This window comes from Capsicum annuum, chromosome 3 (genome assembly GCF_002878395.1).
Source record: "Capsicum annuum cultivar UCD-10X-F1 chromosome 3, UCD10Xv1.1, whole genome shotgun sequence".
Classification (NCBI taxonomy): domain Eukaryota; kingdom Viridiplantae; phylum Streptophyta; class Magnoliopsida; order Solanales; family Solanaceae; genus Capsicum; species Capsicum annuum.
In genome coordinates this window covers 71,850,433-71,866,692 of record NC_061113.1, presented here as the reverse complement: position 1 = coordinate 71,866,692, position 16,260 = coordinate 71,850,433, and the positions used below count along the sequence as shown (strand labels likewise).

The 16,260-nt window shown below is 35.2% G+C and overlaps 1 protein-coding gene and 1 pseudogene across 9 annotated transcripts in view; one reads left to right on the top strand and one right to left on the bottom strand.

Moving 5' to 3' along the window:
* LOC107863724 (nudix hydrolase 16, mitochondrial) overlaps positions 1-15,763 on the bottom strand; it is a 34,269-nt gene extending 18,506 nt beyond the window's left edge. For 2 of the 9 annotated variants that reach the window (XM_047408046.1, XM_016709826.2), the window contains exons 1-2: positions 15,077-15,626; positions 7,714-7,813 (exon numbers count right to left, since the gene is read on the bottom strand). In XM_047408046.1, coding sequence (XP_047264002.1) covers positions 7,714-7,813; positions 15,077-15,147 — 171 coding nt within the window. In that variant the 5' untranslated portion in view covers positions 15,148-15,626. Of the gene's footprint in view, positions 1-7,713; positions 7,829-14,426; positions 14,583-15,076 lie in introns of all 9 variants that reach the window. The other 7 variants (XM_016709828.2, XM_016709824.2, XM_047408044.1 and 4 more) reach the window with 7 other exon arrangements.
* Positions 9,934-11,025, top strand: LOC124896536 (annotated as a pseudogene).
* Positions 15,764-16,260: the final 497 nt, after the last annotated feature.

Below are 16,260 nucleotides of genomic sequence, written 5' to 3'. Positions count from 1 at the left end.
ACAATATATAAAGATAAATAGATAACTTGACATACAAATGCACAAATACTAAGAACCAAAATGTGTATCAAACATTAAGACCCAAAGATTCATACAAGTAACACCAAGTTCTTACGGAGACCTCAAGGGAACCGGAATTCCCAAGCAACCACCGTTTCTAAACTAGTAACCAACACAAGTAATTCCGCACTTGTCACAAGTGAATCCACACTTGCAAAGACACTCTCAAGAGTATTCTCAAAATATATCATCAAAGTTGTAAGACAAAATGACATAATAGAAGCTACTTATAGTCTTGGCTAAGCTTTATTACATAAAATGACCAAAAGGCCCTTAATGAGGGCTTGCACTCCATGGGTGCCTATTTGCTTCAAGCAATGACAAAAATACCCTTATGAGGGGCGGCCTTGGAGTGTAATTAGCTCTTGTCCAAGCTTCACACTTGTGCTCACGAGTTAGGCATCCAAAGCTTGAGGCTTTACGTATGCTGCCCCTTCGAGTTGGGTTTTGGAGAATTACCTTGTGCATTAGTAAGATCTTGCGGGGCGGACATTTGGTTCTAATGAGAGTCCTTGATTCCAGTTTCTTCTCATGTAAACGTGTAATTCCTTTGTTTGTTCCCTGTTCTTATCATTAATTGTATCATGAAAAGGCTCTATTGCCTCAGTATCCTTATTTTCATTATTTAAGTTGGGATCTCTTACCTTATTTAGGTTGTTATTACTAAAAAAACTATTTCTTGTATCTATCATACAACCTGGATGCCTTTGTTTCTCACATGTGAGGTCAAGAAGATCTTTTCATCCCTCGAATCTTCACTATGTTTCTCCCCCTGAAGATGAGCTTCAAACAACAGTTGTGATTCAAAAAAAGTGACATCCATTGTGACAATAACCTTTCTAGTAATTGGGTCATAACACTTGTAACCCTTTTGACTAGGGGCATAGCCAACAAAAAAACACATTTTTTAGCACGTGGATCAAGTTTACTCCTATTATGATCATGAACATGAACAAATACACTACACCCAAAAACTCTCAAAGATACATCAGTTGTCAATCTAGATGTAGGGACGTATGTCTTGAACATATTGAAAGGAGTTTTAAAACTTAGAATACGAGAAGGCATCCTATTAATAAGATAGGTGGATGTCAGAAGAGCTTCTCCCCAAAGAAATTTAGGGACTCCGCTTGTGAACATTAAGGCTCTAGTTACTTCCATAAGGTGCCTATTTTTTCTCTCCGCAACTCCCTTTTGTTTAGGTGTATCGGGACATGAACTTTGGTGCACTATTCCCTTAGAAGTGAAAAAATTGCTTAGATGGTCATTAAAAAACTCTCCCCAATTATCACTCCGAAATATTTGAATCTTCTCATGAAATTGTCTCAACCATAACATAAAAAGCCTCAAATATATGTTTTACTTCCCCCTTGTCTTTCAATAGGTACACCCAAGTTAGTCTAGTGTGATCATCTATGAAACATACAAACCACCTTTTTCCATTTACGGTTGCTATCCTAAAAGGTCCCTAAACATCACTATGGATTAACTTGAAGGGTTTTGTGGCATGGTAACTTTGGGATGAAAAAGATGTACGTCTGTGTTTAACCATTTCACAAAATTTACATTGAAAAAAGGATGTAGTTTTATTCATGAACAATTGTGGTAACAAGAGTTTCAAATAATGAGAACTAGGATGACCAAGGCAATAGAGTCATAACATGACTTTATTATCAACTAGAACAGAGTTCAAACAAGCTGAACTAAAATTTACTGAATTGTCGCCATTTTTAAGAAAATAGAGACCTTCAGACTCTCTAGTATTGCCAATCATCCTCCCCGAGACCCTGTCCTGAAATACACATGAAATATCGTCAAAGATAGCACGACAATTAAGGTTTTAAGTCAAGTTGCTGATGGACAAAAGATTATGAGACAATTTTGGAACATGAAGGACATCAAAAAGAGTCATAAAAGGGGTTAGTTTGATTGTCCCTTTCCCAGCAATTGCTAAGAAGGAACCATCAACAACTTTGACTTTTTTATTTCCTGCTAAAGGAGTATAAGTTGAGGGAAAAAAAGGAGTTTCATGTCATGTGATCACTAGACCCTAAATCTATGATCCAAGAGCTAATACTAGTAGAATATGTACTAAAAAAACACATGGCACATTACCTGTTTGGGTAAAAGAACAAGTGGGAGTAGAAGGACTAGGTTTACTGGATTGGAGTTGAGATTAGAGAAGTTTGTGCAATAGCTCTAGCTGTTCCTTGGTGAATGGTGGCAATTCTGAAGAAGATTTCAGCCCCGATTCTTCGCTAGTACACTAAAAGGCTTGATTGCCATAGTTTTCTACCCTTTTTTTGTTCCCAATGGGCGATTTTCCATGGATCTTCCAGCAAGTCTCACGAGTGTGCCAGTATTTTTTGCAAAAATCACACCACGGCTTCTTTTTCTTATCATTCTCATTTTTTGCAGCAACTAAAGCAGATGACCATATTTTTTGATTCCAAATTGAAATCTTTTTTTAGCATAACATTCCTCTTTGTTTCTTCGCGCCTAATTTCAAAAAATGTTTCCCTCAAAGTGGGCAGCGGATTTTTTCCAAGAAGTCGAGAACGAAGTTCGTCAAAATCTTTGTTCAACCGTGCTAAAAAAAGATATACCCTTTCACTTTCTTCCTTTTTCATTGTTTTTACGCTATCCTTCGAATATTCTCATTCATCATTATAGCATTGATCTAATTCTTGGGAACCATCTCATTATAGAAAATAGTAACACTTCTCTCTCCCTGCCACGCTTTTCACAGTTTAATTTTTAATTCAAAAGTCCGAGGCATTTTCTACGTCAGAATAAGTTTCTCTAACCGCCGACATCCCTAGTAGTGGGAAGAAATAAATATGATTTACCTATGGTAGGTTCCATGGAGTTTAATAGCCAAGCAATTACCATCGAGTTTTCTGAGCTCCAAGCGTTTATTTTCGGGTCTCCTAATACAGGCTTTCTCGTTTCTCCAGTCAAGTGCCCAAGTTTTCCTCGACCATCAATTACCAAATGGACAGATTGCGCCCATTCCAAATAATTCTTTCCATTCAGCTTGTGAAAAGTAAGCTGAAAGGAAAAATGAGAAGAATCGTCACCTTGGTTCATTGTTGTTTCGGTCGGGACTTTGTTAACAGAACTCTCGGCTTCTGTTAATGCCACTGGGTGACGTAGCCTACTAAATGTTGTTTTAGTCATTAGCAACACAAGAATAAAGCTGCTCTGATACTATATAAGATTGATACCAAAAGTGTACATTTTATTCATTTGAGAGCTACAAATTTATAGTACAGGAAAGTAAACATACCAGAATCAAATCGCTTGATTCTAGGAGATATGACAACCAAGATTTAAGCTTTTTTATCTAATTATCTAAACTATCTACAACAAATAAGATATGATTTTATCAAATCAATTAACAACAACAACAACAACAACAACAAACCCAGTATATTCCCACATAGTGGGGTATCAAATCAATTAAGATCCTACAAAATTAAATCTTAAATATTCACAAATCAACAGCTTTTACCACTAATATTTTTTGTTGAGTTTCGTAGATACAACATCTAACCATGGAGGAAGGATCTCGGTGAACAACATGGGACATATGCCAATGTGTAAAGGGGAGTGACCAATGTAAATGAAATGGTAGTAGAAACGAACAGAAGGCTTAAAGGTATGGAGGAAAAGGTGAGAAGGATGGATAGTATGATTGAAAGAAAGTTTCCTATGACAACTCGAAGTGAAGAAACAAGAAAGGCCTCGGGTCAAGAATCCAACCTGTACTACCCCCAACCAAATTGGAACCAAACCTATCCTCAAACTACATTTCGAATGAACCCGAGCTTTGTTAGCCAAGGACCTCCAAGGAAAATATCACATGCGTCCTTGCATGTTCCCTTTGTTCCAACCCAACAACACTACCCACAAGTACCCAATCAAGATATCTATTATCAAAACCCTCTTTATGATGAAATGTGTGGTTAACCCGAATAAATATTGGGAAAGACCCAAAGGCTTTGGTACGAACCAAGGCATGAGATGTTAAGGAAAATGGGTTAGTGGAGATAGGTATAGGGATGAAGGAGGAAGGTGTGAAGATAGATATGGTGGTCAAGATGTTTCAAATCAGAGGATGGGTGACAACATGGTGAGTCTTCCAATGTTCCAAGATAGTAGTCAAGCTATTCAAGATAACTACAACACAAAAAGGGAAAATCAAGCCTATGGAGGTAAGCGTGATATACCTCAATCTCCTTCTACTTCTATCATTCAGTGTTATAAATGTCAAGGCGAAGGACATATTGCTAAAGAATGTCCTCAAAGGAGGTCAAATGTTGTTGTGTGATGGACCTTGTGCTAAAAATGTGATACAGTGTGAGGTTGGGAATGGTTGTGATGAGCCTAAAGTTAGGCATGATGAAGCAACCTCAAATGTAAATTATGAGCAATTGGAGAAGGATTTGAACTCTACTTGTGATCTAAAGCGAATCATGGGGGATCTTTCAAAAGAAGAAGAGGAAGCTGATCAAAGTGTAAACCTGTTCCATAAAAGGTTCAAGATGATGGATCGGGTATGTTCTTTGTTCATTGATGGTAGAAATAGTACTAATGTGGTGAGTTGTACTATGGTTGATAGAATAAAGCTTCCTACACAGAGACACCCCCCAAACCATACAAAACTTCAATGGCTCAATGAAAATGATGAAGTAGAAGTAACCAAGCAAGTGATTGTAATTTTTAGCATTGGCATGTATCAAGATGAGGTGTTATGTGATGTTTTGCCCATGCAATCTTGTCATATGTTGTTTGGTAGACCTTGGCTAGCCAGTAGGGATGTTTGATATCAAGTGGAGTACAACAAATACTCATTTGTATTTGGAAGACTAAAGCACACTCTTGTACCTTTAACACCCAATCAAGTGAGTGAAGACTACAAAAGTGAGTGAAGACTACAAGATAATGAGGGAGCTTAGGGAAGTACTTAAGAGAAAAGAACTTGAAAATGAGAAGAAAGAATTGGCTCAAAAAGGGGAGTTGTATGAGATCAATGAACCAAGAAGTGACATGAAAGTGGTGCACAAAGAACACTTAATTGTGGGACTTGCCAATACTAATCCATTGTTGCCTACTAATCATGGTGCTAGCATTTTGCCTAGTACCATCCCTTCTCTTTGGCAGGTTCATGGACAATTATTTCTAATGGGGATCCGAACCAAGTCCCCCACGAACAAATGGTTGAACACCTAATGATGGAGCTACCTAGCAAGTTGCGTGATAGAGAGTTGTTTTGTGTCTAAAATGGCTTTCCTTATCTACCGGTGTCCTTATCTTTTGGAATGGCCTAGATGAGAATAGTAGACTTAGCACCTTCCCCTACTACCTCTTTGCTTATGATGATACCCATAATCGTATGCGATTTGTTTTATATGGAGGTAGAGATGTATAAGTCTTTTACTTCTTAGACCCGAATGAACCCTTATGGTTGATTGCACCACTTTTAGGGTGGTATTGTTGCGAGGCAATGAAACAATTATGTCTTATGACTCCTAAAGTATTGTGATATCATCTCTTAGGATTCTTGATGCCACTAAGATCTTTGTGGTTTCCTTGTCTCATGATGTTGCTTTAACAAATTCTTTTGTGCCTTGTATGATGAGTTGCTTTTATTGGAAGCCAAGGATATTTGGTTGTATTTCAAATTTGTGCCTCTTTGGCACGGTGATATTGTTTCCAACCCTTGCGCTAACCCTCATGCTTTGAGGATATTTGGGTTGTTTGTCCATCCCTTGTGTTTTCAAGGTTTGGATTCGAGATGAATTCTTTTCAAAACGGGGAGGATGATACTAGCATGGATGGCATGGACGAACCTAGCAAGGATGGCATGGATGACACGTATGGTGTTCATGAAAAGGGAGGCTTGGGAGTTTGTGGGAGTGAAGAAAAGGGGTCATTTGTGCAAGTGGCTACCCCTTGAATTCAAGAAATTCACAAAGGCGAGAACCAAACAAGACACTTGTCTCACTAAGGGCAATATTGTAAAAAACCAATGTCTTCTTTATTTCTTTAGTATAAATAGGATTTATTTTATTTTATATGGGAACATTTTGAGAAGTTGTAGTTCTCTTAGCATATTCCCAAAGGAATTTAGTGGCTAATTAGTTAGTGCAATTTGGTGGAATCTTGGAATTAGTTTTGAACTTATTTGGTTTGATTAATTCAAGGAATTATCCATTTGTGGTTTGTTGGTGTTTCCTTTGATTTTTCAAACTAGGGTTTTTGTTCAGATTGCTGATTTCAATTGGGAGGTGAGGATTTTAGTCCCTTGTTGCCCATAAATGCAAGAGTTTGAATATTAACCCACATATCCTTCTTTTGTTTACTTCTTGTTCTTTCCTCTTTGATTTTTATCAACAACTCTCCAAGAATCAAGGTTACTAAGGTGATGTGGGAGCTGCCTCCTACTGGATATCTGAACGGCAATACTGATGGTGCATCAAGATGAACTCCAAGGAGGAGCTCATTTGCATTCTGTACAAAAAATTTTAGCAGGATATGATATATGCCAGAGCAAAGGAAATTGACCGAAACACAACCACAGAAGCAGAAGCACTAGCAATATTGGAGGCCTGCAGGCTTGGTGAGAACTCACAGTTCTCTCATTTTCTTGTGCAAACTGATTCTTTACTCTTGAGGAATTTTACTGGGGGAAGCTGGAAACCATCTTGGCATATAATAGCATGGATTGATGAGATCAAAGATATTATGAGAAGGTGTAATATTCAAATCACACTCATACTCGGAGTAGGAAACAAGTTAACAAATTACTGAGCTAACTATGCACTGGATTATGCTGAGTTGGAGTGCAACTCCTTTCAAGAGTTGATCAAGGGTTCAGGGTTTAGTGAAAGAGAAAATGATACTCAACAATGATAAGTTACAACTGCAATATCATTGAGTGGAAACAGTGAAAGGATGAAAAAGACACATAGGAAGCATATAGAGATCTCAGAGAAAGAAATCAGACAATGGTAACTGATATGCTGCTTATTTCACAGATATGCAGTGACAAAAATTTCTGGCCAACTATACTGTTTACAGGACAACATGGAAGATCACCAGTTTGGTTACTAAGCATGTGTAGGAAATTTTTTTCGTATGAATAACTCGGGACAAAGTATAAGTCCTAAATTAATTATAGATTTAATATTTCTGTGAAGTTCAAATTATTTTCGTTATGTAAAGATTGTTTTGATTTTTGGACTATTCAATAAAATAAGTCACTAGGTAGCCTACCCAGTGACATATTAATCTTGAAAAAAAAATAGAAAATCTGGATATAGATATGATTTTTGAGAATTTCATAACCAGAAAACTAAGCTTAGAAGCAAAATCAAATTTGGCCAAGAATGATAAAAATAGATTCATAAAGCTTGGGTCTTTGACTAAGTTCAACGGGTACCCATATTATCCGTCACGGGGCCCAATTTTTATCCATCTTAAATATGAGGGGGTCAAGCATTTTCAAAAAGAAAGGATACAGGATTAAAAAAAAAAAAAAACTATATCCATTGCAAGATTAAACCACATAGCATCAGTTAACTCTGGCCAAAAAGAAACACTTCAAACATTACCATTTCACACACAAATGCTCTAACAATTTCTCACCTTTGGGAATAGAAGACCAGGCCCACTTGTCGAGTTTATCATCAATACTTCAACTATCTTCTCAGATGTCTCACCACTGTTTTCTTCCATATTCCTGAACCTAAATGGAATACACCTTCAAATAAAGAGATTATGAGATAAATATTTTTAAATGCAAACCCATGTTGATTAAAGAAGTAGTTGCCCGTAACTTTGTAATCAGTAGAAGACATAGCAACAACAAAAAAAATGAAGTAAAATGGTGTAAGCTTGGAAGCAAAAAAAATTAAGCCTATACCGAATAAGTAACATGAAAGAAATAAAAGAAATCAAAACCATCAAATTTGATTTAACCATTGAACTCAAAAGCAAAACCTACAAGTTCTTTAATCATTGTGATCACTCTTTGCCTTTCACTTGATTTTTGTGCTGTTCAAACTTTTGACTTTTCAACATTGCCTCAGTTCAACCATTCCTCTTTTAAGATTATTTTCTCCAGTTCTATCCACTCCTTCACACAGTGTCCATAATAAGTATTAGACCGGAAGCCTCTGTTAAAGCTCCAGCCGCTTCTCATAAAGAGGATAAATCCAAAGTGATTCTTCTTCTTTTCACGATTTTGTGTATCCAAAATGAAGACCTTCTTTGTTGTTCATCAATGTTAAAGAATTATTCACAAGGAATGTTGAATGCGCCTCTATCCCAAAAAAAATTAAAAATCCCCATTTTAAAAGGGGATGAGGTAACATAAAATACATGGAAAGAGGTCTTGAAAGACCTGCGGCCTAGAAAAAAACAATGGTACAATAAAAGAAAAAGATATATGTGGGCAATACGAATTAATTAAAATAAAGTTTAGTTATAATAAGAAAAAAATTATGGTTAATTAGGTGGCTAAAAAAATTATGACAAGTAATCTATCTCATAAGAGAGGTAATATGACACTCTATATATATGATTAGGAAAGACATTTATCTTATTCCTTATAAAATTATGATTAATCAGGTGACTTAAATGATTATAGCATGTAATCTATCTCATAAGAGGTAATATGACACTCTCTATATATGATTAGGAAAGTCATTTATCCTTTTCCTTTTAAAATTATGATTAATTAGGTGACTAAAATGATTATGGCAAGTAATCTTTCTCGTAAGAGAGGTAACATGACTATCTATATGCTTAGGAAAGTCATTTATCTTTTTTACATTTAAAATTATGATTAATTAGGTAACTCAAATGATTATGGCGGGTAATATCTCGTAAGAGGTAAACATGACACTCTGTCACTCTCTATATATGATTAGGAAAGTCATTTATCTTTTTTCTTTTTAGACTACGATTATTTAGATGACTAAAATAATTATGCCATGCAATCTATCTCATAAGAGAGGTATATGACACTCTATATATGGTTAGGAAAGTCATTTTATCTTTTTTCTTTTCAAATTATGATTAGTCAAGTGACTTAAATGATTATGGCATGTAATCTATCTCATATGAAAGAACATGACATTGCCTGTATATGCTTGGGAAAGTCATTTATCTTTTTCCTTTTTAAAATTATGATAATACAACAACATGCCCAGTATATTCCCACATAGTGAGGTCTGGGGACGGTAAGTGTACGTAGTCCATATCACTACCTCATAGGTAAATTATGATTAATTAATTTAGTAAAATGATAATGACAGTAATCTATCCATATTTTTATATGTATAGAATTCTGGAGATAGAAGAGGTGATGTGGCAGTCACCCTGACTAGGAAAGTCATTTATATTTTTTCTTTTTAAATTATGATTTAATTAGGTGACTTAAATGATAATGACAATTGATCTATATATCTATCTATGTAATAATGGAGTAAAGAGAGGTGACTAACACTTTCTGTGACTAGGAAAATCATTTATCTTTTAAAATTATGATTTATGTGACTTAAATGATAATGAAAATAATTATCTTTCAATATATCTATGTAATTCTAAAAATAAGAGATGTGATGTAACAATCTCTATCACTTGGAAAGTCATTTATCTTTTTCATTTTTAAATTATAATTTAGGTGACTTAAATGATAAAGGCACGTAATCTAACTATTTATATATCCATATAATTACAGAGAAAAGAAAGGTGACGTGACAATCTCTATGACTAGGAAAGTCATTAGCTTTTTTTTCCTTTTCAATTTTTATTTAATTATGTGGCATAAATGTTAATGGCAAGTAATTTAATGTATATGTATATAATTCTGGACATCGAAGAGGTGATGTGACACTCTATAAATAAGAAAGTCATTTATCCTTTTCATTTCACTAAAAACTTAAGTTGTTCGAGAAAATTTACTTGTATTTAATTAACCAGAAGAAAACACTTGGTCCTCAAAACCATGACAACATCTCAAACTTCTCCCAAATACTACAAGAGGATAGCCTAAGTGAAGAGTGTAAGAAATTGTTATCTACCCTTACAAAAATGATGGATTGGATCATATATCAACAATTATCAAGGTTTTTGGATATCACAAAGATTGATCCAAGGTGTGATTGCATTTCATCAGCAATTTGAAGCTCGAGAAAATGATATCATCCTTGTTACAACTCAAAAATCAGGAACTGCTTTGTTAAAATCACTTTTATTCGCTATAGTGAATCGAACGAAACGTCCTATTTTTGAAGAAAATCACCTTTAACTGTCCAGAACCCTCATCTTCTTGTTCCATTCTTAGAACATACACTCTATGTTGATGGTCGAGTTCCTGATTTTTCATCCTTCACTTCACCTAAACTCTTGTCAACTCATGTGCCCCTTCATTGCAAAAATTTGTCCAAGATTCAAGAACCAAACTTGTTTACTACGTAGAAATCCTAGGGACACTTCAATTTCTATGTGGCATTTTGCAAATAATTTAAGATTTCATCAGAAAGATACCAATTCCATTGAGGAAATGTTTTATATTTTTCTGTAAGGGGATGAGAGCTCCATTTTGGAATCACATGTTGGATTATTGGATTACTTTTCTTGATGTATGAAGAAATTAAAGAGGACCCAAAAATACAGCTAAAACGCTTGCCTAAATTCTTGGAATGTCCATTTTCCACAGAGGAAGAAAATTGTGGAGCGGCTGATGACATATTCAGAATGTGTAGCTTTGAGAATTTGAGAAATTTGGAGGTGAATAAAAATGAGAAATTGTCAACTGGAAAGGAAAATAAAGTGTACTTTCGCAAAGGAGAAATTTGAAATTGGACGAAATATTTTCCTGCAAAGATGAGTGAGAAACTCAATCATATAATTGAACACATGTTCCAAAGATCTGGATTAAATTTTTCATAGATTTGATTAGGCATTAATATGATATATTTCAATTGAATGCAATTATTTATTTTGAAAATCGATGTTTGATTTAGTCGTTACCTCATTAGGATTAGTACGGTAAAGTCTAGCCTGCTTGTAATTTGCTCTTTGAAGTTTTCTTTTTTATTTATCAATACAAAACTAGAACATTTTATAAAGACAACAGAAGTTTTAGTCATGCTAGTACATTTATTCCAGTCGACTACTTTTTAGGAGTCTTTCTATAAGAAAATATAAAGAACTTCTAATGCTTTTTTTTAATTTTATTTTAAATTTTATCCTATAAAAGCTTGGACTAAGATAGAGCTTAAATAGTACATAGACAGTGAAGATAAGACCCCAACTTGCTTGGGATTGAAGTGGCTAAGTTGCACGGACTTGAGTGCGAGTGTTCGCGGGTGTTCGATACAAGTGTAGATCTAGAGGTTAGATCCTTCATGATCTTAACTTTAAGATCCAGGGATATAGATACGAGTGTGGGGTTTCGGCAAAAAAAAATTCAAGAATATCTAAAATTAGAGTTACAAAACCTAAACTATGAGATATTATGTAGAAACCATGAGGAGAAAATATTGATCAAGAGAAAAATCCTGAAAGGAAATAAAAGGAAAACAGTAACATAGAAACGTCTATATACAACATACTCCATTTTCTTCAATTTCACCTTATCTGTTGTTTTGATTACAGAATTTGTCCGGACTTCCCCTATCGTTTTCGGTAGAAGTACCCGAAATTGGTAGACCAAATCGGATACCGATCCTACACCCACACCAAATCGGGCGCGACACTAAAAGTGAAGAGTCCGAGTAATTTAGGTTATCGTTGTTGTTAACAAAACAAAATTAGATAGAGGCACATTTAACGTTACTTGTGAATAACTCATTAACATTAAAGAACAACTTCATTTTAGATAAATTAAGAGAGGGTTAAAGCAGAAGCATTTACTTTATCTAGCAAATAAGTATTTTATTTTTTTTTTCTTTTTTCTTTTTTCTTTTTTCTTTTTTCATTTTGATAACCATGGTGTCCACGCCAGCTTTCGCACACCTCGAATAAATCTACGAGATACCCGCCACCTCCTTTCAGCAACATATGTCCACCAAGGCAAGGACGTACGGAAAGAACCACCTAGTGTTTTTTGTCTCTGCTGGGATTGGAACCTAAAACCTCAGGCTCTCAACCCACTTCATTGACCACCACGCCACACCCTTGGGTAAGTATTTTATTTCTAATCAAGAATTGAACACCAAACTATACAAGCAGGACCTTAACACCAAATCATAGTGACTTCAATTTTCATTGTTGTAGTCTATATTCCATTGAGCAACAATATATGAACTAAACAATTCCATTTTCAACCTAAGTTGCACAGATTTTTCACTTTCAATGCCCCATCCCTGTTGGATACTCCAAAAGTACACTAGTTTTAGAGAATCCGACACGCACCTGCTGACATTTTTGAAGAGTCCGAGAAACATAGCTTTCAACATCCCTATTTTGTACCATGACAGTTTATGCTTGAATTCCTATATCTGCAGGGTAACAATCACCCTCTGAAACACTCTCTCATTGATGTACTGAGAGAATTAATGGTCTTGAACCATACAGAAATTTGAAGTTTTAACCTTCAACTCCTATAAAGATTTTGGCTCATCGGATACTTCCCACGACAGCTTATAGAGCATCTTCAGTGTTCACTTCCGATTGAAACAACTACAAGTTCAGCTTTGAACTTACAAAGACTTTTAATAGCCAAAATGTCATGGATTTTAGCTAGTATTTTCTCTCGTGGACTTCTGCTTTAAAGCTAAAAGTTAGAATTTGTTTGTACTAACTCAGCTCATACTTGTTGGACAATTTCACTCCATAAAATCCACCTGCAACAATTATTTTAGTACAAGAGGTTCTTATGGGATTGAAACTAACCCTTTTGAGGAACAACAGGAAAGCCTGTTACCAACACGGCATGAAAAGCTCCATAACTACTCTCTGATTCTGATCCTTTAAGCCTACTCTTAGTTTACCTAGATAACTAAACAGGCCCAATTGCAATTAAGTGTGAAATGCTATAGTTATTACACTGATTCTGCTTCAGTCAGCATTGTGAATAAGGAAAACTGAAGTACAGCAGTCAAGAAGGTTAATTCTTGAGGCTATGGTCTTGAGGCTATGGACGAGAGGCAAATACCAATATGTCAATATCATCATAAGTATTGACACCCAATTCAGCATATCATACCCCACCCCCTTCTGCCAGTGGCTACTTTCTGTAGGATTCTATTAAATTTTGATAAGAGTTGAATTAATATTATCTTCAGTCTAACAATGACAGACCAATCTTTTGATGTCACACCTAGTGCTCTCTTGTAAGAACTGAAAGCTCTTAGACTTGTAAAAACATGGTCAAATATGTTCAAGTCATAATGATTGACTTCTATGAGCTAGCTTATTTTAATACAATGCAATAGTTAAAATGTAACACTCTACATAGCTATTCAAGGTGCACTGTGGGCGAGGAGGCATTCTCTCAACTAGACAAATCAATTAGTCCTTTTCCTGCCACATTCACCAGCCCAAACTCCCATTGCATATTTTCGGTGGAATAACCATAATACCAAGCTAATGGTGATTGGACATGTAAAAATTAATTAGTGCTGTCAAGGATGCCTTGATATGGTGATGAAAACAAAAGAAATGATCATTAAATAAGTCTCATACAGAATCTAAATACATGAAGAGGGATGTGAGTTGACCTCAAAAGAGATTTTGAAAGGAATGAATTTGGAAAATTGTTATTGGGGAGGATATGGAGCAGCTTTCTTTTAGTGTCATAGTAAAAAGGGAACCATGAGAAGACACTATGATACTAAAGGATTATTTGATCCATCTGAAGCTTCTCCAATGAAAGACCAACTCAAGTCTCATCTTATTCCCACCATAATGATGTTGAGATGGACTTCTGGTAAAATAAGCTGAGACCAAACTGGCTCCACTATTCTAACTCTTTAACTTTCCAAAAGTTCCTCTTTTTTCTTTTGATCTCCTCAACCCTTGCTTGTTTTTCACAGTTCCTCATACTATTCTAGACACCATATACAATTTTGTTTACACTTTTTTGGTCTGAAATGGACTACAAAGGGATCTATTAGATGCTGGCATCAGAAGGTCCTAAGCAGGCCAAAAGAGAACGGCAATCCAGGAAGAAAGGAACTATAGGTTTTCGAAGGAAATGTTAACTCCGTTTTGGAGATCTAAGTCAGTTGTATATTTTTTTTATGTAGGATGGAGTACGTAAATGAGCCTAAAACCTAGATTCATCAGTCTCTTACAGGAATAAATGGAATTGAACTTTTGCTTTTGATGGAACATTACAAAAATACCTTAGAGCTGCCTCCTTAATAAAATTTATTTGATCAAAGAATATTACTCTTCAAGAAGCAACCTAGAACGAACATTATCCATCCCATTCCGACAGGTCTTTATAGTTCCCGGGGACAAGCATTGAAAACAACTTCCACTTATAGCAAGATTTTCACCTATATCATACAAGTCAAACTCAAAAATCATCTTTAAAAACCCTTTGTCATTGACATGAACACGAGAAAACTAATTACAAAAAGGGAAATAAAGGAAGAAGAGCAACATTCTTTTGCGGACTTCTAAAAAATGACTTGATAGAGATTGCATCCTTCAATCCTTATAACAGTGAAACATCCTAAGAAGGAAACCTAGGTCACAGAGGAGATTCACATTCAACCAGATTTCACCCCATTGATCCACACATCATACAACTCAAAAGCACTGTCATTGAAACAAAAGAAGAAGTAGAAAAGCGGAACTTACTTGACCCACATTCTACAAAAATCATCAAAACGCAATTTAGCCAACACCAACACAAATGAGAGAAAACAAAAAAGAAGTAGACTAAAAGAGGAAAATTTAAACCAAACTTCCACATTCGTAAATCAAATAAAATCCAATTTACCAACAAAAAATTGAAAAAAAAAAAAAAAAGAGAGACAGAAAATACCCGGCGATAAGGCGATAACCAGCCTCATATCGCTGCTGATGCCGACCAGTCCGAGCCACCAATTCAGACATTTATGTTCCGAGAAAAAATAGCTACACACAATAAAATCACTAAACTAATCTGTCAATCTTACCGCACAAAATCCAATGTAACAAAAAGCCTTAAACCATTCTTCAACTTTCCCTTGTAAGTTCCCTCTTATACCTTGTGCATTTTACTCAATTCAACCTCTTTCTCCTTCATAAAAAGCGCAATATTGCTCCATTTCCTTTGTTTCTTTCTCAAATAAATGGAGAGGGGAAAAAAAAAAAGAACAAAGGTAATGAGAGAGAGGGAGCAAAAGGGTGTTACGAGCAGCGCAAGAAAAGGAGCAGCATGGGGTGTGCACTATGTAGAGAGTCAATTCTCGCTTCCAGGTCGGTTATAATTGTTAGTGCAACTTGGCTTAAATGACGTAAACTGCCGTTTTGTCCATTCGGGTACCTCCTATTCTATAGCATATAGTATTTGTTAGTTTAATTTTCTTCTTTTTTTAGATACAAGCAAAGGACCGTACCTAGGCTTCATCGCCCACACCGTAACATCTTTGGATTGGCTTCTTTTAGCTTTTTCAAACTCAAAACTCAAAATATATTAATGGCTTGCCCATTAAATGTAATTCCCATTATTCTTCACTATTATCTGTAATAATATTCATGTCACGCTCCGAGTATATATCTTGGAAGTGATTGATATTTGATGCTATTGTTGGCCCGGCTGTACCCTTGGCCTGGCATACAACTAGGCTTGGCAGCGGACCGTCAGAATCGGATCCCCTTTGTCGTGTCTTGTACCGGAATCGATACTAGCCATACCAAGTTTATCAGAATTTTATAGTGTTCCGACCCGGTTCATTGGTTACCAGTCAAGATTCGAGTCAGACTGGATCGGAATCCAGATTTAAGTTTTTTTAAAATGTAAATTATATTTGTTATATTTAAATTATAAAATTGTAAAAACAGTTTTTTTAAAACTTAAGAAAAAATATTTTATCTTCTTAAAATTTTTCTATATAAAAATATTTTTTTTACTTCAAACCTTATAAAAATTTATATGATTTTGACTTATAAATTTATTTTTTTCAAAAACTTGTAAAAAAGATATTAAACTTGACTTACAGAAATTTTATAACATTAACTTATATA